The 24566-nt window shown below is 35.7% G+C and overlaps 1 protein-coding gene, 1 long non-coding RNA gene and 1 pseudogene across 2 annotated transcripts; all 3 read left to right on the forward strand.

Moving 5' to 3' along the window:
• The first annotated feature begins 1999 nt into the window (after positions 1 to 1999).
• LOC147480683 (uncharacterized) lies at positions 2000 to 5505 on the forward strand. Its single transcript, XM_086578716.1, has 4 exons — positions 2000 to 2008; positions 2127 to 2260; positions 4607 to 4833; positions 5021 to 5505. Exons 1-4 carry the CDS (start codon positions 2000 to 2002, stop codon positions 5503 to 5505), a joined length of 855 nt encoding a protein of 284 aa, XP_086434842.1.
• Positions 5506 to 7633: 2128 nt separating this feature from the next.
• LOC147480684 (uncharacterized) lies at positions 7634 to 10196 on the forward strand. Its single transcript, XR_015203509.1, has 3 exons — positions 7634 to 7872; positions 8764 to 9003; positions 9855 to 10196. It is a non-coding gene; the product is annotated as an uncharacterized LOC147480684 (long non-coding RNA).
• Positions 10197 to 18073: 7877 nt separating this feature from the next.
• LOC147480685 (protein FAR1-RELATED SEQUENCE 5-like) lies at positions 18074 to 20176 on the forward strand (annotated as a pseudogene).
• The last annotated feature ends 4390 nt before the right edge of the window (positions 20177 to 24566 follow it).

Below are 24566 nucleotides of genomic sequence, written 5' to 3' on the forward strand. Positions count from 1 at the left end.
TGGATCTTGGGGTTCATATTTCGACGATGGGAAACTGAGTATGGGATTGAAGCTAGGCCAGATCACTATGCATATATAGTTGATCTTCTTGGTTGAGTTGGTCTGCTAAACAAAGCGGTAGAAGTGATAAAGAGAATGCCATTGTGCAATATTTGGAACTCTTTTAGGCGCCTGTAGGACACACAAGAACTCAAAGGTGGCTGAGTATGCAGCTCAAAACTTGCTTGATCTAGATCCAACAAGTGCTGCAGGTTATGTTCAGCTTGCTAATGTTTACACTGCGATGAACAAATGGGACCAGGTTAGCAGAGTTCGGCAATTGATGAAGGACAATAAGGTGGTGAAAAGTCCCAGGTATAGTTGGATAGAAATAAAGAGTGTGGTTCATGAGTTCAGATCAGGAGACAAGTTAGATCCTGAATTAACTTTAATACATCAGGAGACAGGTATCCAGATCTTGATTTTGCGTTACACGACTACTTAATACCTGACCTTCCCCACGCACACAACTCCACTTGCTCTGGGGTTCTCATCAATGGGAAGGTGCATGTCTTTCACAAGGGACTGTCTACAGTCCAGGTATTTGAGAATGCTAAGTGGAGGTGAGTGGTTGAAGACTATGGGTGGCTTCAAGGTCCAATGGCAGTAGTAAGGGGCGAACTTTATATATTCAGTCATGGGTTTATCGTCAAGCAGAACAGGGAGCAAAGGAAAAGGAAGGTATTAGCTTCGGCATCAGACTTTAAGAGTAGAATTGGGTTTGCCATGATAGGACTGGGAGGTAATCTTTATGTGATTGGTGGAGTGATCGGACTTGGAAGGTGGAATTTAGATATCAAACCACAGTCCGATGTTGATGTTCTAATAGTTGGGAGTGAGAGACCAACTTGGAGAATGGTTACACCTATGACAGAGTGTAATGGCTCAGTACTAGGTTGTACAGTGTTGAGGATTTAGGCATGCTATGTTGTGAGAATTGATGTTTTGTTCTTTTTTTCTTTTATTTTTTGGCCCTTTAGCTGTAGAATAGAGGCTTTGAGAGTTGGTCTCTTTGTTTTGTTTGTTAACCATGATGTTTGGTTTAATATTTGTAAAGAATAGCTTGCAAAATGGCTTAACAGATATCATTTGAATAGCCAAGTCATAACTCATAATTTGTAATTTTGTACTTGTTATAAATAATTATAGTTGCACATGGATATCAGTTCCTGTTCTACAGCTGCTATAATTGCAGTAGTTAATTTAGAGATAAATGTTGTTCTTAGTTGCTTGGAGAAGTCTTCGTCTCACTGTATATGAAGATTTTTGCTTGAGAATATTAGATATGAAATTCAAAAATATTGTAAGTTGTGAAGTAGAGTTTTTTTTTTTGATAAAGTAAGTTGTGAAATAGAGTCTCGGAGTACTATAGTGGTATATTTCTAACTATTGTTTGACGAAGTTTCGCCTCAAAATCATGTTCTCAATCTATAGCCGGTTGCTCTACCAAGATAACCACTCCATATATGATTGTTTTATTTATTCCAACCATCAATCATTAACACTAGAAAGGACTAAGATCCTGGACTAAGATAGCTCCCAGTAATGAGGCAAAATATATCTGAGTATCTCCATTGCAATGGTACTCCCCTAATATCAGTAGCTCCTAGTAATGATACTCCCCTAATCTCATTTGATTTCTATATATATTTGAGGGGTAACACTATTCATTATTGACCTTAGAACAACTGGTAGCAAGGGTAATTTAACACTCCAAATGACTTGGCATAGGATCCCTTTTAGTTTAGGTTGTATGTCTACATGCACCTGAAAAATTCCCTTTTTCTTTTATTGATACTAGGTGATTGCAGGTTGTCTATCAGAAGCAAAACTCATGGGACTCAAGGAAATGTTAAGGAACATGGCTTCTGACAGTAGTGGGACCATAACGCTCTAAGAACTAGAGCAGGTACTGTCCAAGCAAGGAACAAAGCTTTCCGAATATGAAGTTAAACAGTTAATGGAAGCTGTAAGTCCAATAACATAGTGAGAAATATTGACAGTTGAGCATTTTGAAGGAAAACTTTTAGATTATTCTTTTATCATTTCTCTATAATTTTTAATCAGAAAATCAATCTTCAAAACAGGTTGACGCAGATGGCAATGGCACCATAGACTATGATGAGTTCATCACAGTGGCAATGCATATGAACATAACGGATGGACAAGAGCATCTCTATACTATATTCCAATTCCAATACTTTGATAAAGATAATAGCGGGTACGTAGTATTAGAACAATTATTTTAGACCCATAAAAAAATTAGAAAAAAATCAAAACACTGATTCGCTAGAAAATAATGTTGAAACTTCAAATTCATGTTATGTCTTTCAGAAGACCATTATTTTCTTACTACTTGTGGAACATTATGCGAAGTGCCAAATAGTATTTACACCAAATGATAACTGAACATAAGAGTTTCACTGATGGCTTCAACAGCCATTTGTTTAGCAGGTCCTCTCAGGAGGAATTTAAGTGTAATTGGGTTGCCAATGCTTGGGAAATGTTACTTATGTAGTAACAATTGGCTAACAGGATTGTATGAGACGCGGGAGAGATGGTCTTTAGTTTACACTAATGATACATGTTCTGCATTGATATACAAGAGTAAGTGTCGTTAAAATACTTAATTTGATGGTTACTTGAGACGTAAAATGTCTATACCTGAGTTTCTCAAGCAATCTTAAATGGCTTTAGTTGACAGACGCGCAGCAGACACATGATGCAGCGCAGCCTCCGAGTTCAACCATGCACTACCCCTTCTGAAGTTATCAACTGATATTGAAAAGGAACCAGACACCATTTACACCAGACCAATGTGTCCAAAGTTTCAGGATCATTTCATTTAAATGTCTACCACGAGTCTAATCAATACTTAGGACTTGACTCCGATAGAGTTATCACCATGCGTACTGTTGTTAATTGTATCATCTAATTTTGTTAGTCCGAACTGTAATCACCTTTGCAACTGTGCTTAATACTTTACCCAATCAATCAAATTTACTTATTGAATATAATTTACTAATTCCAGAGTTATGGGCAATGCCAATTATGTTTTTATCTGGTCCGAATTTCCTTCCAATTCTTAAAGGTTAAACAACATATATGATGTCCACACACAATGAGATATGTAGAGATTAACCTCACTGGATACTAACATAGTATCACAATATGTTGATATAAAATACAAATGCGGTACGCTGCGCCAAGAATTCTATATTACCGAGTATCCTATTAGTATAGGTTCTAAGATGTGTCAGTATTGTACAAAGCGTATCTTATTTTTTTTAGTGTGTTACTTGGAGATTATTTCATGTGGATACTCAAAATTAGTTGATATATTACTAAAGTACCTAAAATGCAACAACACTACACATAGAATATATTGCACTTTAGCATATTGACTTCGAATGGTTGTAATGCAATTAAATCACGACTAGGATCGGTGTCGTTGCTTGGCAAGTAAAATATTGAACATATTGGATTGTGATGGTCAGATATATAAGTTTGTGCTTCTACTACAGAACATTATTCCAACATCTAAGTGCCATATTACTTGGTCGGAGCATTTGCCAGCTTGAAGCGGTATGCATTTCACAAGGCTTCATCCTTTCTCTTCTGACATCATAGCTTAGCCCTTTTTTCTCTTACCATGTATATCACCATTTTTTTTAATTTGTTGTCATGTATTTGAGATACACAAATAATTTTTTTTGTTTAAATATTCAAAATTTTCGTTGTCTACGTTTTACAACACATGTCATCATGCCAACCGACATTATGAAATACCAGAGCCAATGTCCTCGGTTAAATAGAAGCAATTACTCAAGACTACCTCTCCAGTTCAGGCTCATCGAGCGTGCTCAATTTACCTAAGGGTTGGATATTGATTTCAGTGAATATCGTTACATAGATGTTTTTGATGCACTAATCTTTTATCTTTATCGTTTGCAGCGTGCACTTGCTAGGATGAGAGGCTCAAAGTACATGTTATTTGGAGCTATACTTTAAAGTTTATTGCTTAGGTATGTCTGGAAATCAAATAGGAATGGAGTTCCATTCAATTCAAAATTTAAACGGCCGCCAATGTGTCTGTTCAGACATAATGTCAATTGTAAGTGTGCTCACCCAAATTATGTTTACACTTTTCGGCAAGTTTTGTTTAACATCGCGTGCATAGCATGTGCATCTTGCTAGTAGTAGTAATAGTCAAAATTGGTGCAAAAGAGTAAGTGACTTGATTTTCGACGATGATGATGAAACTACCGCAATCGTTCAACAAATGCAAAGTGATGCAGTTGTAGTGACATTAATGACTCTAGATTTCAACGCTTTATATGTACCAAAATGGGGTGGATCTGTTGATGGTAGAGAATACACTAACCGCGATCGTGTTGGTGCGCATGAACGGTTGGTGACTGATTATTTTGCTGCTAGACCAAATTATAAATTAGGTAAGTTTCGTCGTAGGTTTCATATGAGAAGACCACTTTTTAACCGTATATTGGAAGTTGTAACTAATTTTGATCCATATTAAGCCTTCTTGTGATGCTCTTGGTTTGCCTAGGGTTTCGGGTTTGGTGAAGATGGCAGGTGCAATACAGATGCTTGCTTATGGTTGTCCAGCTGATTCAATGAATCATTGGATAAAACTTGCTGAGAGTATGGCTCAAAAATCATTTCATCACTTCTGCAATGCAGTTGTCAAGTGTTTTGAAGAACAGTACCTGAGAAGCCTAACAGAAGAAGATGTAACACGCTTGCTTGCAGTAGGTGAAGAACGCGGTTGGGCAGGTATGTTGGGTAGTTTAGACTATATGCATTGGGTATGGAAAAATTGTCCAACTGCGTAGGCATGGAACTCATTTGGGCCATGCTAGAAAAGCGATTGTGATTTTGGAAGCAGTTGTAGACCAGGAGCTATGGTTTTGGCACGTATACTTTGGAATGGCTGGATCATGTAATGATCTTAATATGTTAGATAATTCTCATTTACTTGATAATTTCGTCAGAGGAACAACTCCAACTTGTGTTTATCAAGTTAATAACATTAATCCTTACAACATGGGCTACTACCTTGCCGATGGAATATATCGACCATGGGCTACACTGATTCAAACAATCTCATCTCCTGCTAGTCCCATGGATATTAACTTTGCAAAAGCGCAAGTATCAGCTCGTAAAGATGTGGTATGTGGTTTTAGTGTTTTACAAGCTAGATTTGCAATTGTTAGTAGGCCTGCTCGTCAGTGGGATATAGGAGCTCTATCTCGTATAATGAAGACATGTATTATACTTCACAACATGATTGTTGAGAATGAGTGTTATGAACAACTTTCAATGTGGAAACCACCTTCAGATGAACGATTGCGACATGAAGTTGAGATGCAGAGTAATAAACATGAGCTTGTGCAAAACATGGTAGCCAGCACATTAAGTATTCGTTGTGGAGCTACTAATGAATAATTGAAGAATGATCTGGTTGAACATCATTGGACATGTTATGGTGCACGCCGCAACTAAAGGAACAACTAATAAGTTTGTTTAAGTTTGATTTGTCTTAACTGTATTTTCTGTTAAGTGTATTTTTATCAAGTTTGTTTTGTTTAAATAAGATTATGATTTGTTGAATACGATTGTTGTTAATTTGGTAGAAATTTGCGCATTGTTTAAATTAAATTAAATTAAAATCAATACAACTTCAAATTAAAAACGTTATAACTTCAAATTAAAAATGTTACAACTTACTTCAAATTAAAAACGTTACAACTAAAAACCATCAACTTCATATTCTTCATTTTCATCCCTCATAAATGGATTAGGAGAGCGTGTTCGCCTACCACAAGACTGACTAACATTACTTGTTGATCCAGAAGAAGAAGAAAACGACCCAAATTGTTGAGAAATATGAGTTGGAATGTATGGATTGGACTAGGAGGGGTTGGAATGTATGTAGTATATAGGAGGGGTTGGAGTGTATGGACTAGGCAGGGTTAGAATGTATGGACTAGGAGACGTTGGAAAATTTAGATAATGAGGAATAGATGGAGCAGCATGAATACCTTGTTCTTGTTCAACCCACTTATGATAGATAGATTGTTGCTTAGCTTCCCAAAATGTAAGTTGAATACCGCTAAACTTGCTTAGATCAAGCATCATGATATCTTGTTCTTTATGTGTTTCAAGTTTCAAGTCTCAATCTTTCATCTTCTTTATCCTTTTTCATTGAGAGGAACATTTGTCGTTTTAGGTCTGTTTGTTCTTGCAGATATTTTGCAGTTGTAAGTTGATTGTCTCTGACTTCCTCTATAGTTTGTGCCATTTGGTACGCAACTTCATCAGCATCTATTTTCTTAAACTTTCTTCCCTTTGGGTGTTTTTCTGATGCGGGTACTTCACTTTCACTTGATGGTTGACTTTCTTCATCTAACAAAATATTGACTATTCCAATATTGTTAGCGGTTGATCCACCACTGACGCCACCACTAACATCACTACCAGAAGTGGTTTTCTGTTTTTTTGAACTAGTATCACTTCTAGCTTGATAGTAGTGATTCCATTTTGGACTTAAAATTAAAACCCAATAACAATGCTCAAATTAAAATGGTTAATTTACAACAGTTAAATAAATAGTACGAGCTCATGACATTGTATTATCCACATTAGTACCACTAGCATTCACTCTCGGTTGTTGATCATAATAACCTTGAAATAAACTTACCGAATGTTGGATTTGGTGAAAACGAGTTTGAACCGATCCACCAGTTCGTGGTTGGCCTACATAACCAAGCTGGCTCATATGCTTGTTCAGTTCTTGAGCAATTTTCTCAAAAAAAAAATAAATCTATTTTGCCCCGTTCCAACAACTGCATCTTTGGAAATAAAAATCCAACTATGACATAAATTTTCATCTTCTACGACTATGAAAATTTTTGAACGATCTTGAACATGGGTATGTTTGCTATTTTCTTGGCTATTTCTACCTCCCCTATTTCCTCTACCTCTAGACCTTTGTAAAGACATTTTGTTGAAAAATGAAAGAAAAAAGATGAGTGAATTGGTGAAAATGGAGTGAGGCACCAATGAATATATATATATATATATCCGTTGGGCCCAAAAAAATCTAGCCGCTTTAATTTGTTATTTTAAATTTTTAGGTACACTTGTTTCATGAAAAGCAGGAAAAAAAAAACAATCTTCTTTTTTTAGGTAAGGGCACGGGGGGCGCATTCTGGTCAAGGCAAATCTGAGCGAGACCAGCCCCTTTATATTTTAATTTTTTATTAAAAAAATTTGAAAAAGTTCTGGACGGCAAAACTTGAACCGTCCAACATCGTAGGCCCAACGGTACAAAATCAAGCCGTTTAAATTTTTTAATAAAAAAAATTAAAACATTATGGACGGCAAAACTTGACCCGTCCAACATTTGTACAGGTAAAATTGTCCGGTGCGAGTGGCTGCTAAATTTATGAGTATTTTGGTCGGTGTTTGGCGAATGAAATGAAATTGCCAAAAAAATTTCTATCTGTCACATTAAAAATTTTAAATCACTTTATAACTGTTGTTAAACCTGGAAATATCAAATCACTTTATATCTTTGTTTCGGTATTTCCATATCTCTATTCCTGTATTTTAGTTGAAGGTAAGAAATAAAAGTTTCTGGACTAGTTGAAAACAAAGAGTCAAAAACTTTGCTTTGATAAACTTGTGAAAAACGAAAAATTTAAACCACCTGCTAATTTCAAAGGCGAAATGTGTGTTTCTAAAGAGATCTCCTGCTCCACTCTCTTTCCCGGTGAAATTTGGTGGAGACGTCTAGAACAACAAAAACAGGTTTATCTCTCTCATTGACTACCTTTCTAATGCAATATGAATATTTGGTTTGGTTGTTTGAGTTATCGACAATTTAGGTTTTTTCAAATTGGGTATTGGGTATTTAAGTTTTCTAAAAAAATAAAAACAAGTTGATGTATACTTTGTTGAATTTGATTCCCCTTGCTAAAAAGAAAAATCTTTCATATCTGTTTTTAAGAATGGTGATTTTCAAAAAGATGCGAATAAAATGCTTGATAAGATGCCTGAAAGAAGTATTATATTATCTTAATTAACCCAACTATTTTGGGCTTATCTCAAAATGTGGGTATTTTTAGCAAAGCATTAATGGAGTTTTAGATTGTTTTTATGGGTGGGTTTAGACCAAATTTTGTTAGTGTTACTAGTGTGTTATTGGGTTATGAGGTTATTAAACATAATTTGCAATTGCATGGGTTTGGGATTAAGTTGAGCGTTGAAATAGACTTTACTTTTGTTAATAATGGATTCAAAGTCTGGGGATTTTGGTTGTTGTTTGAGAATGTTTAAGTTGTTTCCTAATATAATGTGGCTAACTATATTGCTTTATTTGATGGCATTGTTATTACAAAGTGGTGTACCTCGTCGCTCTTGGAGGTGTTTAAGGTAGCGAGGGGATATTAGATGATAGATATAGTTTTGTGATTTGGGTATTTTTCTTTCATCTTGTTCAGTACTTTGTGGTGGCTTCTTTGCTTACATTCCTGAGTTCCTTCCTATGTAGAATAATCAGGGGGTATGTACCAAAAGGATAAGTAGGCATTAACAAAAATCATGTGCAACCTCTAACTGTGATTTGAAAAAATAATCATTATCATGGAAGACTTTGCAACAAAGTTGGATAAACGTTTTTAATTGTATTTTAACGTGCAGAAATGGGGAACAAAGCTTGGCCTTCACTTGTACCCTAAGGGTATGGAAATGGCTTTTCGTTTGGATATGAAGTCTTTGTTTGACTTGTTTTTAATGACACGTGGTTCTTACGTACGTGGCATAAAGTGAGAAGGTTATCGCTAAACAGGTTCATAACCCATTACCATGATGAACTACTGGTGAAATTCAGGGTCATATTTCACTACAACTCATGAGAAGCAGCACATATATAATCAATGTGTATGTATCATTTTGTTTAACTTAAGTAGTGTATACAAGTCCTCTTTCCATTAAGTTTTCGTATGAATCTTGTGCTTGCATTGTATTTTATAACTATTAATTTTGTTCATTGTTCTATCTCTCTTACTCCATTATATGTCCAATTGCTGTGACTGTCACTTGTCATTTTTTCGGCTTAATTTAGTTGTTGAAATTTCTAATTACTAGAATGCTTATGACTGAGATAACTAAAATGTGTATATATATATGGTCAAATATCTTGTTATGTTAAAGGCCCTTGTAATGTGGTGCACTTGGAAACATTGACCGCACTAGTAGGATACTAGGATATGTAGTTTGAATATTTCCTAGAAAGAAATGTCATATTGTCCATGACCATGTCTGCTCTTAGTGTTAATCAAATATTGCAGTAGGATAAATATGTTAAGAATAACTTGTATGTAGACAATTAACTATCTTGCTCTTATGTATACCTATCAAGTTTATATTGCCGAGCGAGGTCCTTTTACTTATTTTTTGTTTATAATACCTTGTGATTTTCTTTATCAATATATATTTCTGCCGAACTGGCTGGCCTAGCTAACCAATAGCTATTACTAGAGTAGTAATTCGATTGTAAGCGTCGTAAGTAGTTGGAGGTATTCCAGCATGCATTAGGATGATGGAATGAAGGGTGTTGATAAATTAAGTTTTAGTTCTCACGTTATCCTTTTGTCTCGTTATCCTTTTGTCTCATAATGAACTGGCTTGTGAATTTATGTATGCTTTTTCGTCCTTCATAATATGCGATATAACAGTAGGTTAACTTGCTATTAGCTTCCTGCTCATGCCAATTATCAATCTGATTGCAGTTGTAGGTGATGGGAAATGAATGGCCATGAAATCCAAAGGCTCTCATGGACATCCCAATTTGACATTCATGCCTTTGCACGTGTAAGATTAGTTACATTAGTATGATGAACAAGCCCAGATGAGAAGATAGCAACTGGTCCATTTTTTAGGGGTCTCCTCGTACAACATTTCTTTCTCTTAAAACTTTACTGCTAGCAATTTTAACCATAATCGACTTTTTTTGAGTAAACAATATCATATCTAGACTTGTGCATGTCTTATTTCAGGGAGAAATATATTGTTAGTTATCGGTTTTAGTATGAGATTTTGCGGAATTTGTGGAGATGATTTCTGAGAAAGGATAAGCTTAAGTGGTTGATGTCTCTACAAAATTTGGCATTGATGATCCACAAGGACTCAGGCATACACAGTTTTTATATCTTGTTGACCTCAACTTGTTTGAAAGTGATTGGGGTTAGTAGTTAAACATTGTCATGATTATATGGTTCAATAGCGTGGTTGGTACTTTTGTAGTTAGTAACTTAGAATTTTTAAGTTGCAAAAAAAACATGTTCTGCTTATTTGTATATAGTTTCTTAGGCTATTCTTGAGTTTTCTAGTAGCTAGTCAATGTTGGTTTGTGATAGTAGCTAGTCAATGTTGGTTTGTGATAAAATGGATCCATAAGCTCAAAATGGTAAGACACTACGTCAAAATGGAGGATTTAGGACACGCATGACACCCCAGATAGGACAACTTCTAACTGTCTAAAACTAAACCACGGTTAATTCCTGGTATTAGACGGTTTATATCAGTCATATGCATATTCGTCGGTCTCCCGCTATCTACTTCCATCTTCAGCATGTTGTCGAGCTACTCCCCTCTCCTTTGAGCGCCTAGAAACCATTTCCCCCAAAAAAATTGACCCAATTTGTTTTCCCCTTTAAATTTTCAGGTTCCCCAAATACCAATCTCTCACTCCCTCTTTCTCTCACTGCTTTGTTTCTGCGAAAAGAAGGTACCCACTTCTTTCTTTCCTTTTTTTTTTCACTAAAATTAGTTTTGCACTTAAATCCCCAAATTCAACATCACAACATTCACGAAATTAAGCTACACTCTCGATGGGGTTTGCTTGTTATTCACTTTTTGCTTGTTCTTCACTAACAAGTTTGTGATGTTTTGATTTAATATGTTCTTCTCCCGTTGGAATTTTTCTTCAAGTAAAGGCTGAATCTTTCTCACTGCTTATTCAAGGCAAGGTATAAAATGGTTTAACTTTATTTATTCTTTGTTTCTAAGATTTAACTTTAAAACTAGGAAGTGTTGAACGTGTTGAAAATGGCGATGGTCTTGAAACAAATAATTGTTCTCTACCTCTTCCCCATACGTTGTGAAGATGGGCATACCAGAATTTTAAGTGTAATAGGGAAAGGAGTTGAAACCCATGTTAAGAAACTAGAAATTAAGATTGAGGACTTTCAAAAACTGATTGTTACTCGTACACTTGGGCTAAAGAAGCTTGGCATTCCTTGCAAACATAGAAAATTAATATTGAAGTATACCCACAAGTAAATCTTGGACTTTGGGTACTAACATACGCCTTGATTATTCTAAATATGCTGCTATTTGATTGAGGGAGGCCTCTGTCCACCCTAGAATCCATGTGAAGTTGTAAACCTGCTTTTGTTCTATGTTTATGTTTATGCTATCTGTATCTTTTTTTTTGCTATTTGCTATTTAGTTATGAGTTGTACTTTTTTTTTTATACCATATTTTTTTTGTCTATCTTTAAGAACATCAGGTGCATGGTCGATTGAGTTAGTTATTTTTCATTGTTTGGATATTCAGCCTCTACTGATTTAGAATATATATCTACAGATTTCAGTTTGAGTTAGATTAGTTTATTTCAAACTTTATATTTTCAAGTAACCTGGTTTCTTGTTTGTAAATGATGACTTCTTTGACATTAATTGGTCTTGGCCATAGAGAATAAGGAAGTTGCTATTAACATGAAATCACCAAGTGTCCTATATATATATATATATATATATATATATATATATATATATATATATATATATATATATTTATATATATATTTTTGCATTATTCTTGTAATTGTTCCAATCTTGAGCAAACCATTTAGACTTGGTAGGTGGGTTGTTGGGGGTGCTAAGTGTGTTAGGAGGCAGAAAGGAATTTGAGTACCACTTTCTATGATATATACATTTCCTAGGTTTCAAGTTGAATACTCTTTTTGAAATCGTACTAATATTATATATGTTGATGTATTTATCTAGAAAATGTCTTCAATGGATCCAAGCAAGAACTGGATGAAAGCACCGACTTCGTCTACTGAATACCTTCGAGGTGTTAAATCATTCATCCAGTTCACACAAGAGAAATTAGGAAAGGAACTTGACTGGTATTGTTGTCTTTGTGCTAATTGTCGTAATTTAGGGGGGAAGTCAACAACAAAAGATATTGCTGAGCATCTTATCTGTGATGGTATAGATGAGACATATACATAATGGAGAGCCATCTTCCAGAAGTAGTAACTATGTTGAAGCTCCCACTACTTCTTCTACTAGGGGCCCTGCAAATATGTTGCCAAGGATGGAAGAGATGGTCAATGACACATTTGAACGAAGTCATCCTGTTGACTTAGATGCATGTCTTAATGAAGTTGATGATGAAGATTCACCCAACGCCATACCGCAGGATGTTCAATACGATAAGTTGATGGAGGATGCTTTAAAACCAATATATCCATCATGTTGGGGTGAAGATTCAAAATTATCAACGACGATTGAGTTGTTGAGCATGAAGGCTAGACACAAGTGGTCTAATAGTAGCTTTACAGAGTTGCTGCAATTCTTTAAAAAGACTTTACCAGAAGAGAATACACTACCTAAGAAGACCTATGCTACTAAGAACTTGATCAAACCTCTTGCATGAAGTGCGAAATTATTGATGCATGCCCAAATGACTGTATTATATATTGGGGTGACAAATATAAAGATTTGATTAGTTGTTCCACTTGTGGTAAAAACAAATGGCAACCAGTGAACCTGTTAAAACCGAAGGCTAAGATTAAACCATGGAAGAAGATAAGGTATTTTCCTTTGGCCGAGAGATTGCAAAAGATGTACATCATACCATGGATTGCAGAGAATATGAAATGGCATGCAAATGCAGTTTCTGACTAACGCAATATGCGTCAACCTGTTGATTCTTCCATGTGGAACTCAATTAATCTTAAATGGCCTGAGTTTGTTGCAGAGCCACGTAATGTTAGATTAGGGATGGATTTAATCCATTTGGGAACAAAAGCAACACTTATAGTTGTTGGCCTGTTATGATTACTCCATACAATCTGCCTCCATCATTGTGCATGCGGAAAGAGTTTACTATGTTGACATTTCTAATTCCTGGTCCAAATAGCCTAGGGGATAACATCGATGTCTTCTTGCAGGCTTTAATCGAAGAGCTAAAACAGTTATGGGGTGTTGGAGTTGAATCATATAACTCCCATGCTAAAGAGACATTTACTATGAAGGCAATTTGCTTGTGGGCGATACACGATTTTCCTGCGTTTCACCGTGTTTCTCGACGTAAAACGGTGGGAAGGTATGCATGTCCTATTTGTAGTGAAGATACAGATTCTACTTGGCTGAAGCATGGAAAAAAGTTTGCTTATATGGGTCATCGAAAGTTTCTAGCAGATCCGAATCATCGCTTTAGAGTCCAGAAGGCACAATTTAATGGCAAAGTAGAACATGGTAAGCGCCCTATTCGTTTAAAGGGTTCTCAAATAAAAATTAAAATGAGTCAAATTCAAAACAAGTTTGGTAAGGTGCCGGATACATCGGAAGGAAGAAGAAGAGAAAAAAGACTAAGGAGTTAGAAAATTCAGCATTTTCAAAGGATTCTATCTTCTTTACATTGCCTTATTGTGAGGTATTTTTAATATTTGTGTAGTAGTATATCATGTAACTTTATGTATACATATCCATATATTCACTTATATATTTAATTCCTACAGCATCTACTTATTTGCCACAATCTAGATGTGATGCACGTGGAAAAAAATGTTGCGGAGAATCTGTTTGCAACAATCATGGTGATGTATCTTGTTGGCGGAAGCTTCAATAATGGATGAACATCAATAAGATTTAATAAAACAAACACTTAAATCTAGGGTTTAAACCTTTAAACATGAAGAACAATTCACAAAGAATTAATTATTAATAATAACCTCCTAACAATGAAAGCCTAGATGCCTTTACATAAGAAAACAACTACTAAACATAATTGGAAACCAAATAGGAAACCATTTTATTCTTATTCCTAATTGAATTAGGAAACCAAACTCTATTCCTAAAAAGGAACAACTAGTCTAAATAATAGAAATATGTAAGCATGTGCGTGGCACATGCTAATCATTATGTGTCCTCACATCAGTCCCCAGCTTGGGAAGAGCTCGTCCTCAAGATTAAGTCTTTGTACTTAAGGTAGAAAGTAGGATCCATATCTTGAAATGCAGCATCAGAAATCCATGCATTTTCTAAAGATGGACGGTTACTGTCGTAGTAAAAGAGACCTCAAAAATAGTTTCAATTCTATCTATAGCAGCACCAGGAACCACAGTATTATCAACAGGCAAGGGAATAGGTGGAACACTATCGCCAAGAAAAGGAGTGAGATCAGCCAGATTTCACCCAACTCTTTGAGGTGACATGTGATGCTTGTAAGCATGACATTGGTGCTGTTTTAAGCCAAAATGGCAAACCAGTTGCTTTCTACAGTGAGAAACTTACTGGTGCTAAACTGAATTATTCTACATATGACTTGGAATATTATGCAGTTGTACAAGCAGTACGACATTGGCATCATTATCTTATTCATCGTGAGTTTATCATCAAGTCTGACCATGAAGCTCCTCGCTACCTTAATACCTATAAGGAACTCCTTTTTACAGAAATATACTTTCCACTAAAGAAACAACTAGTCTAAATAATAGAAATATGTAAGCATGTGCGTGGCACATACTAATCATCATGTCCTCACATCACATGGGTACAGGTAAGAGTAAGGATGGACTCGAAGCCCGTTTGGACCTTAAGGCTAGGAAGATAAAGAAACACTTGTGGTCGGCAATGAAGAATGACAAGTGGTCTTAACCAATAGGTGCTTTTTCTCTTTCTTGTGCAGAGAAAGTTTTGATTTGTAGAACTTTGCACCAATTGAAGGTTCCTATTGGATATAGTGGAAACTGGAAACATAATGTGGACTTGGAGGATTTTCAACTCAAGAACCTAAAATCGCATGACTATCACATCCTTTCACAACATTTATTGCCTGTGTTATTGATGCATCTATTCAAAAAACACAAGCCATTGCGTGAAGCTATTCACCAATTGTCTTTATTCTTTAACGTCCTATGCTCCAAAGTTATTTGTCGTGCAAAGCTTTCAACCATGAGAATATGCATCGTGGAAACTTTGTGTCTTTGAAAAATACTTCCCGCCTTCATTTTTTGTTTCAATGATACACCTTGTTGTGCACTTAGCGGAAGAGGCACAAATTTGCGGACCTGTTAGATATAGGTGGATGTATCCGTTTGAGAGGCGAGTAAAGTTCTTTATATATATATAGACACAATATTCTTTTCTTGTGATTAGTATGTCATTTTGTATTAATTAATAACACATGCACAGGATGATGAAGACTTATAAAAGGTATGTGACCAATCAGACTTTTGTAGAGGGTTGCATTCAAGAGCAATACCTCATGGAAGAGGCGATGATGTACTGCATGGAGTACATTCATGATGGCAACTTGGGAAACCATAAGACTGGGAGAAGGGTGATCATGAATGAGAACATCGAAAGTGCACACCCTATGGATGAAAAGGGAAAGCAATACGTTCTTCCAAATGTAGAGTATCAACAAGTTCGCAAGTGGGTTTTGATGCATTCTCCAAAAAATGTTGAGTGGGAAGAGTAAGTCATGCATTTACCATTGTTTTGGTAGTCAATACTTGAGTTCTACATGTTAATTGTCTTAAATTTTTATTATTTTCATAGGAGGTACTAAGTATACCTCCAAAGTCATAAATCAAGGGGTAAAAATTGTAGGGGCAGTCAAGCAAAAGAGTTGGATTATATTCCTTGGTTAAGACTACAACTACAAAACCAAGAAGTATCTGTTTTCAAGAGGATTGTTGATGGTCCATCTTTTACAGCGATGTCATATAATAGATACACAGGGAACGGGTATGCTTTTTATACATCAGATTTTGAATCAATGACAACAACACAGAATAGTGGGGTCTCAATGAGGGCTGTGACTAGTTTTAGGGAAAGTGGCAAGGATAGGAATCTTGTTGATGATGAAGTCACTTACTATGGAGTTGTCAAAAGAATTCTTGAACTTGATAATGTAGAATTCAAACAAATTGTGTTCTAGTGTGATTGGGTGTGAATTGAGGATAAAACAAATGGTTGCATAGTTGATCTAGATACAAACTTGGTATTCGTAAATCTTGGGAGGTTCATGAGGAATACAAGTGAAGTTGACGAGCCCTTCATTCTTGCTTCTGAAGCTAAACAAGTCTTTTATTGCAGGGATTTAAGTAGAGATAATTGGTATGTTGTCTTGGATGCTCCAAAGAGGTTAAGTCAAGAGATAGATGCTTACGGAGACCCACTGGTCTTTGAGGCTAGAACAAGAGCTAATGATTCTTCGTCAACAACTTTACTTGAGGACGTTCTAGAAGTTGCCAAAGACTAATTTTAATCTTAAAACATCAAGTTAAAAGTGTAATCCTCTGTGTTAGGAAACTTATCAATGTATTATTGACTTGGTCATTTTTCAACTTTTTTTTTATCTTCTTTAAATGCTAGACAAGGGGTCTGTTTAGGATCAAGGAATAATCTCTTTTTTGAATTAGGTATCTTTTGTTTCTCTTCATATTTTCAAATTCTCAACATCGTATAGGTGAGTTACAGAGTTTTTTTTTTTTTTTTGAGTGGTGCAATACAGAGTTTTCTTTAACCATTTTGTTGAACTCTCTATTTAGGTAAAGAGAAGTCATGTCAAAAGCATCTGAAATGGATTTGAGGCAAATGAATCTGAAGCAAGTGAGACGAGGACGAAACCAAAAGGTAAAGTAATAAGTTTGATTTGATTATTGTTTACTTAATTGGCGTTGTAAACCTTCCGTATTCTATGCTCTTAGCCGCTTAGTGAGCTTTAAACCTCCTCTACTTGCTGCTCTTGACATTAAAGAATATTAGCTTCATGGGATTGTGATCTTCATTTACCGCGGTAAAAGCCACAGATTATTTGGTGTTACCTTTAGATTTTGGGACAACAAGTATAGAATTAAAAGGGACTAGGAGATGATCTACATGAAGCAACCTCATGCTGCTAGTACATCTTTAAAGAGAAGGAATTGTATTACCATTTCCTTAGCCTATAGATGTGGGAGAAACTTATTCTTCATTCGAGGTATTTTGTTGTGGTTCAGTGTTGAACAGTTGCAAAGCAGTGTTAATGTTACTTGACAGAATACATGAGAGAAGATGAACAACTATCATGATTGTCACACATGCATGGCAAGGTACCTTGTACTAAGTGGCCAAGTGCGTTTTGGAATAAATTTGTCATCAATACACTGGGACCCATGAAATTTTTTATAGCTTTTACTTTCTTGCATACATCCTATAACTACATCTGGTGAGTTCGGGGTGCAATTTTTGTAGGGATGTCTACAAATCCTAGATTAGATCTGTCCTTGATTACTTGAATGATATGTTGAGACTTGAGAGTTGAGACCCATTTAGTGGTGTATATCAGTTGGACTGAAAAAGAGAGAGAGAGAGAGTTACCTTTACTTTGAAGGAGCCTACCCGCTTCAACTATTGATAGAACCCCTTCATATTCAAAACACGTTTCCAACTTAATTATTAGTGAGAACGAGTTACCTTTATGCCTTTTGGGAAATGCTTCCAAGTAACTAGCGCGTGACAAGTATTTAATAAGTTGTTTTTTTTTTCCAATAACAAATCAATTCACTTTTCCCTCCAAAATGCACGACCTTTCAGTTCCTTCCCCCCAAAGCACGTTTCCACTTAAGCTTATTTCTTACAATATGAGTCTTAAGTTATCCAATTTTCTTCACTGCTTTCATCATTTGAATTTTTCTCACTTTTATTATAAGATTAACATTTCAATGGAAAATTTTGACAATTTATACTCATTTGAAAAGCATTTGTGGGATCTTAACTTAGACGTAGTTGAAACTCAAGAAACGATTGATATCGACGAGGAAGAAGGTACAAATTATCAGAACGATTGTCAAGGCGCAACTGAAAATGAAGAAGCTATTGGTATAGACGAGGAAGAAAATGTCAAAAATTCAATTGACTGTCAGGACTCCATTCCTAAAATTGGTATGATTTTCAACAGTGAAAGTGAAGCTTATAGCTCTTATAATCAATACGCTAGGATTGCAGGGTTTAGTGTTAGAAGATCTCATCAAAAGAAGATAAAAAATGGGCATATTCGAAGACGCCAATATGTTTGTTCAAAAGAAGGTGTTCGAGCAAACCATCCTAGAGGTCCCGCAAAACATCCAAGAGCAAATACACGAACTGGTTGCATGGCCAGAATATTGTTCAAAGTGCAAGAAAATGGAAATTGGATTGTGATCAAGTTTGTAGAAGAGCATAATCATCTTCTGGCAAGTAGTGAAGAAGCACACCTCTTGAGATCACAACGGAAAATTGATGACGTGCAAGGCACTTATATGGATTCCTTGTATTCAGCAGGGTGTGGCCCAACTCAAGCTTATTTAGTCATGAGTTCTGAACATGGAGGTCCCCAAAATGTAAATTTCACACTAAAAGATTCCTATAACTACTATCAAAGAAGGCGGAGAGATATATATAAAGATGGGGACGCTCAAGTGGCTCTGAATCATCTTAGGCATATGCAAAGAGAGAATCCAGCATTTTGTTATATTATACAACTAGATCGTGAAAGCCAACTATGCAACTTGTTTTGGGCAGATGCCAAGTCGAAGATTGACTATGACTTCTTTGGTGATGTAGTTTGCTTCGATACGACATTTCGAACGAACAAATATAACATGCCTTGTGCACCGTTTGTTGGGGTGAACCACCATGGGATGACTGTTATCTTTGGGTGTGTATTACTCTTGGATGAATCGGCTAAATCTTTCGAATGGGCATTTGAATCATTTTTGAATGCAATGTCAGGAAAAAAAACCCAAGACAATTCTCACTGATCAAGCCCCAGCAATTGCAAAAGCTATAGAAAATGTTATGCCAGAACCAGAAACTCATCATCGCCTTTGCTTGTGGCATATTTTTAAAAATGCTGCCAAACACCTTTCCCATGTTTATGAATGTGATAAGGAATTCAAGATAGAATTTCAAAGCTGCATTTATGATACTGAGACTAAAGAAGAATTTCAATCGAAATAGGCAACTATGCTTGAACGATTTAATTTGACTAAGAATGAATGGTTGGGAACTCTGTATGGGCTGCAACACAAGTGGGCTGCTGCTTATGGTCGAGAACATTTTTGTGCATGGATGACCACTACGCAACGAAGTGAAAGCGTAAATAGTTTTTTTAAGGGTTTTGTGAAGGGCACAATTGCATTTCAGAATTTATCATACAATATGATAAAGCAGTGTCAAATAGGTGTGAGAAAGAGGCTGAGGAAGATTTCCAGTGTAAGCAAACCAACCCAGTCTTAACGTCCATGTCATCTTTCGAAAGACAAGCATCAAAAGTATATACAAGACATGTGTTTAATATATTTCAAGATGGATTTAAAAACTTTGCTTGTTATCTTGATCATGTTGAACGCGAAAGTGGAACAACTTATATTCACAGGGTTGAATTGGTGGATAAGATATGGCGTGATAGAGATCAATATGTGACTTTTGATTCTAAGGAAGACACAGTGGAGTGTAGTTGCAAAAGTTTTGAATTTACAGGAATCTTATGTGTGCATGCACTGAAAGTATTACTATCTAGACGAGTTTTTCAAATTCCGTCACAATATATTTTGAGGAGATGGACAAAAGATGCGAAGGTGGGTGTTGTAGTGGGTGAAAATGTCGTGTCTCCAAATTATACAGGTTTGAGGTACATCAATTTGGCCCACATAGCCCTCACTGCTGCAGTTAAGGGGGCCACAGATGAAGGTTCCGAAGAAATAGTTAAACGCCATTTAGGTGATTGTTTAAAAGAGTTGGATGCATATAAAAAAAAAGGCAAGTACGACTACCATTCCTACTGAAGAACATCAAACGGAAGAGACGAAAGTTCTCGTGTTGATGATCATATTACTATAAGAGATCCACCGACAAAAAGAAAAAAAGGTGAACCGAGAAAAAGGATAAAGGATGCACTGGAGAAAAATTCAGTCAACAAAAGAGCAAAAAAACAAGTGAATTCAGGTACCAACGATGCCCTCGCACAGCCAGAAAACATGGATAATACTTAGTGTTTGTCGTGTTGTCAGTACCTAGTTACATATATCCTTTGGCCGAAAGTTTTTGGAATGATGTAGTACTTTTCCATTCATCTCTAACTACTAGTTTTTCGTTGTAATTGACTATTTTCTCATCTCAAGTGTCATTTGTTCTTAGCATTTATCATATTATATAGATATATAACCTTGTTCATTTCAGAACATACACAGAACCTTGGTGGATTTGAACCACCACCTCTTGAGATGCTGTAAGCAGTCTCAAGTGCTCTTCCTATTTGAGCTAAAGATCCAGATGTAATTTAATAAATAGTTCTGTCAAACACCAAACACTTGTTATCCTTATACTAGTAAGTAGTAATGTTATATCTATCTGTCTTTTATTCAAACACTTGGTATGAATATACAACCACAAAAGCTTTTCTAGTTTCTAATAAACAATTGAACTAGTTCGAATTGACATGTTTGATAATAATTTAATTGCTCTTCCTCTTTAATAATTTGTTAAAATTGCTAATTAGTAAGAATCAATTAGTCGAATAACTTTGAAATGTAAACAAAGAAGACAAATTAAATATGTAATATATAGCATGAAAACGAAAATAGTTACCAATCAGAGCCCCAACTCTTGTCTTCTTGCTTGGTATTTTACTGAAAAGAGCAAGGAAGAAAACGGCTTCGCCAGACAACACCTATGCGAGAAGAAGTCAAGTCACAAAGTCTCACTTTAGGTGGGTACTTGTATTGGTGGTTTATTATAGGTATTTGAATTTTGGTGGGTGTATTTATAATAATTACACGAGAAGTTTTAAATCCCAAAAGACATAAAGGCATAAAGGTAACTTGTTCTCACTAATAATTAAGTTGGAAACGTGTTTTGAATAGGAAGGGGTTCTATCAATAGTTGAAGCGGGTAGGCTCCTTCAAAGTAAACCCCCTCAATGCTACATACTTGGGTATAAACCTTCTTTTACCTTCTTTTACTTATTGGCGTTGTAATATGTATATGTATATTCATTCACTTAGGTCCAAAATTCCAAGTGGAGTTCACTGCTGACGGACAAGCTACTTGACAATATCGAGCAAAGTATGCCACAATAGTCGGGCAGGTGGCTAGGACACACTGACCACCTATGTACAAGGATTTGGGGCGAAGTTCCAAAGATGATAACGAAGGATGAATTGTGGAAGGATGTCTTGGTAAGTGCAAATCACTCCACCTGATTTTATTTGAGTAGACATTTGAATTTAATTTGTTTTGCATCCAAATTTGGTTACTAATGACTTTGACATGTCCAATTTACAAGAAGAAATTAATCTTCCACTCATCTGAAAAGAATGCATTCTTCGTAAGCTTAATACAGCTTGGAAACAAAAAAAGTATGAACTTCGTAAGGTTTTATGACATGTATCCAACAGATGCAGAGCGAAAAATAAATGGTCCTAAAAAGGTGAAAAAGGAAGAATGGGAGGCATTTGTCGACATGTGCTCAACTGAAGAGGATAAAACCAAGCGATGCAATGGCAAGTTGGCAAGGGAAAAAATGAAGAACTCACATACAACTGGTAGAATGGGAGCAGCTCCAGTTATTAAGCAGTTGGTAAACATCTATTTAGTGCTTAAAAATTTATCGTATGCACTAAACTAATAGTCTTTATCTATGTACTTGTTTAATATGTTACAAAAAAAGGATAGCCCTACTGGTGAGGTTTCAAGGACACAAGGATATGTGGCCACCCATACGAGGAGAGATGGGAGTTTCATCAACATTGAAACGAGGCAATCTCTTGTAAGAGACAACAAGACATATTTGTATAGCTATTGCTTATGTTTGTATGACCAGCTATTATGTACTTAAAAAATGGTGACTTTGATTTCTTTTGTAGGAGGAAATTAACAGACTTGTTAGCATAGAGTCTGACATAGTGGAAAGGGATCTAGACAAATGACCTCGTTGCAATGGTGACTTGATGGATTCACCCTCTGAAACAAGAAGTTCTGGTCCCGGGGGTATAATATCAACGACTGGGTGTCCGTCGGATGCATCCGCTATGGTTATTTCATACCCCCCTTTTTCTTTACGTACTATTTTGCTTACTATACGATCTTTGTAGCATTATAGACTGTATTGTTACTCTTTACTTCCATCGGGATAAATCTGACCCTTCCCTATTACCGCCCGCGTAGATAGGATATTTTAAGAAGTAAGCGTCTTTCTTAGTAACGGGGTCCGAGACAAAATAGGAAAGGTGATTTCACTATATTTCCGACTAGGAACGGGACCTATCACAAGAATATTTTTTTTTTTTTAGTAGGATGATAACTCAAAAAGACAGATTGCCCATCTTTTGTTTCATTTCGAGAAATACGATCGGGGGGCTAATTCAACCCCTCGGGTAAAATAAGAACAACACCTACATTCAAAGAACCCTTTTACCATTAGAAAGAACTTGCTTCAGCTTAGATATCATAAGGAATTCTAACAACCGCTTCAAATACTGATGATCGGGAAGTACGCTTGTGGAACCTCAATATCCACGGGCTTATTAGCTAAATGACAATTGGCGATACAATAATACGCCATTGCTTCTCGTGGATTTTCATAACTCTGTTGCAAAAAAATGGGATATGCATGTGAAATAGATGTCCGAAGTTATTACATATATAAATATAATGATCGATCACGAAATGAATCGATTCATCCGTTCCTTTATCCAAGAAAAAATATTTATATTTTGCATGGTCCAATCATTGATCCCAAAAATTTCTACAATAAATTTGGTAGGTTGCTAGTAGAGTTCCCTATCCACGATTCTCGCTATTTTTTCGGAATCCGGGAGGAATTTCCCGGATGGGTAGAAACATAAAGAATAAGTAATACTTTTAATGGTTTGTTTATGTACGAAGTAAAAACATTATGAGTAGATTCAGATCAGGGGATCATTCTTTAGTCATTCATTGAATGATAAATCACTACAAGTGACGAAGATACACGATTTAAATAACGGAAGATCCAATATTTTAAAATTGTATCTAGAATGACCGGAAAGGTGGAAACAAGACCAGATATAATTTGATTGTTATGAGAAAATCCAAAATCATTGTAGACAAAACCAATCATTAATTCCCATCCGTGAGGTGAATGGAATCCAATACATAAATCGGTTAATAAAAGAATAAAAAAAAGCTTTTATTGTGTCGCTTAAGTTATAGAAAAATTCCCGAACCCAAGAATTAATAATAACAAGTTCTTTATTACCCGAATAGAATAACCACTTAGAATAGCTTAAACTTATTATATTTGTCGAAAAATGTAAAATGGTATGGATATAACCCTCATTGTGCATCTTGACCAATTGTATCGTTTCTTTGTGTATTCCTATAGAAAGCGTTTGTATATGTGTATCCGGTATTCCTTTACCATTTCGGTCCAAAAGGAATAGTTCTTCTAATTCTATAAATTTTTCTAGAACGCCTTTTTTGAATATCATTTAAAAACTTGGATTGCCGCATTCCACCAATTAGTCACCAAAGATTCCATACTTTTATTAAATGAGAGAGAAATCCACCGGGGGCAAAAATACTATAGATGCAAGATATAGAAGGGGGTGCAAGCTTTCTTCTTTGACATTTTTATCTGTGAATTGCTAATGAAACCACCTCATTCCTCGACTCTATCCAATCTGATATTTCCACGAAACACGAGTTCTATAACAAGGTATTGAATCTATAGATCTACTCCCTCCCTTTTTCATTAATTGGTTAGTCCTTGGATCTGGAAACAATATGTTGTTTTATTATTTCTTCATTCGAAGCAACTTCATCCTTTCGATGAATCCCTCATCGAGCCACTTAAAAAAGCTTTTTCGGTTTCGAGGCAAAAGAACCCCTTAGATCAATTATTTCCAAAATTTCACGGCTACCCATAGACCGAATAATTGAGGGAAATTTCAGAAAAATATGGATATGATAAAATAAAAACGAGTAGCAAAAAAAGAGAGAAATAGAATGATTATAGTTATAAACGACTGATTTTTTGATCCTCTGTTTTGAGCTCTGAAAAACTTAAGCTAAGTTGTTATATGACAAAATTTATGAGGTCCTTACTCAATGCTGCGAAAGCATTAATTCTTCAATTCATTTCAAAATACTTCAATTGGTATGCGCCAAAAAGGCCAACTCCGCAGCCCTTTTTCA

Source organism: Coptis chinensis, chromosome 8 (genome assembly GCF_015680905.1).
Source record: "Coptis chinensis isolate HL-2020 chromosome 8, ASM1568090v1, whole genome shotgun sequence".
Taxonomy (NCBI): domain Eukaryota; kingdom Viridiplantae; phylum Streptophyta; class Magnoliopsida; order Ranunculales; family Ranunculaceae; genus Coptis; species Coptis chinensis.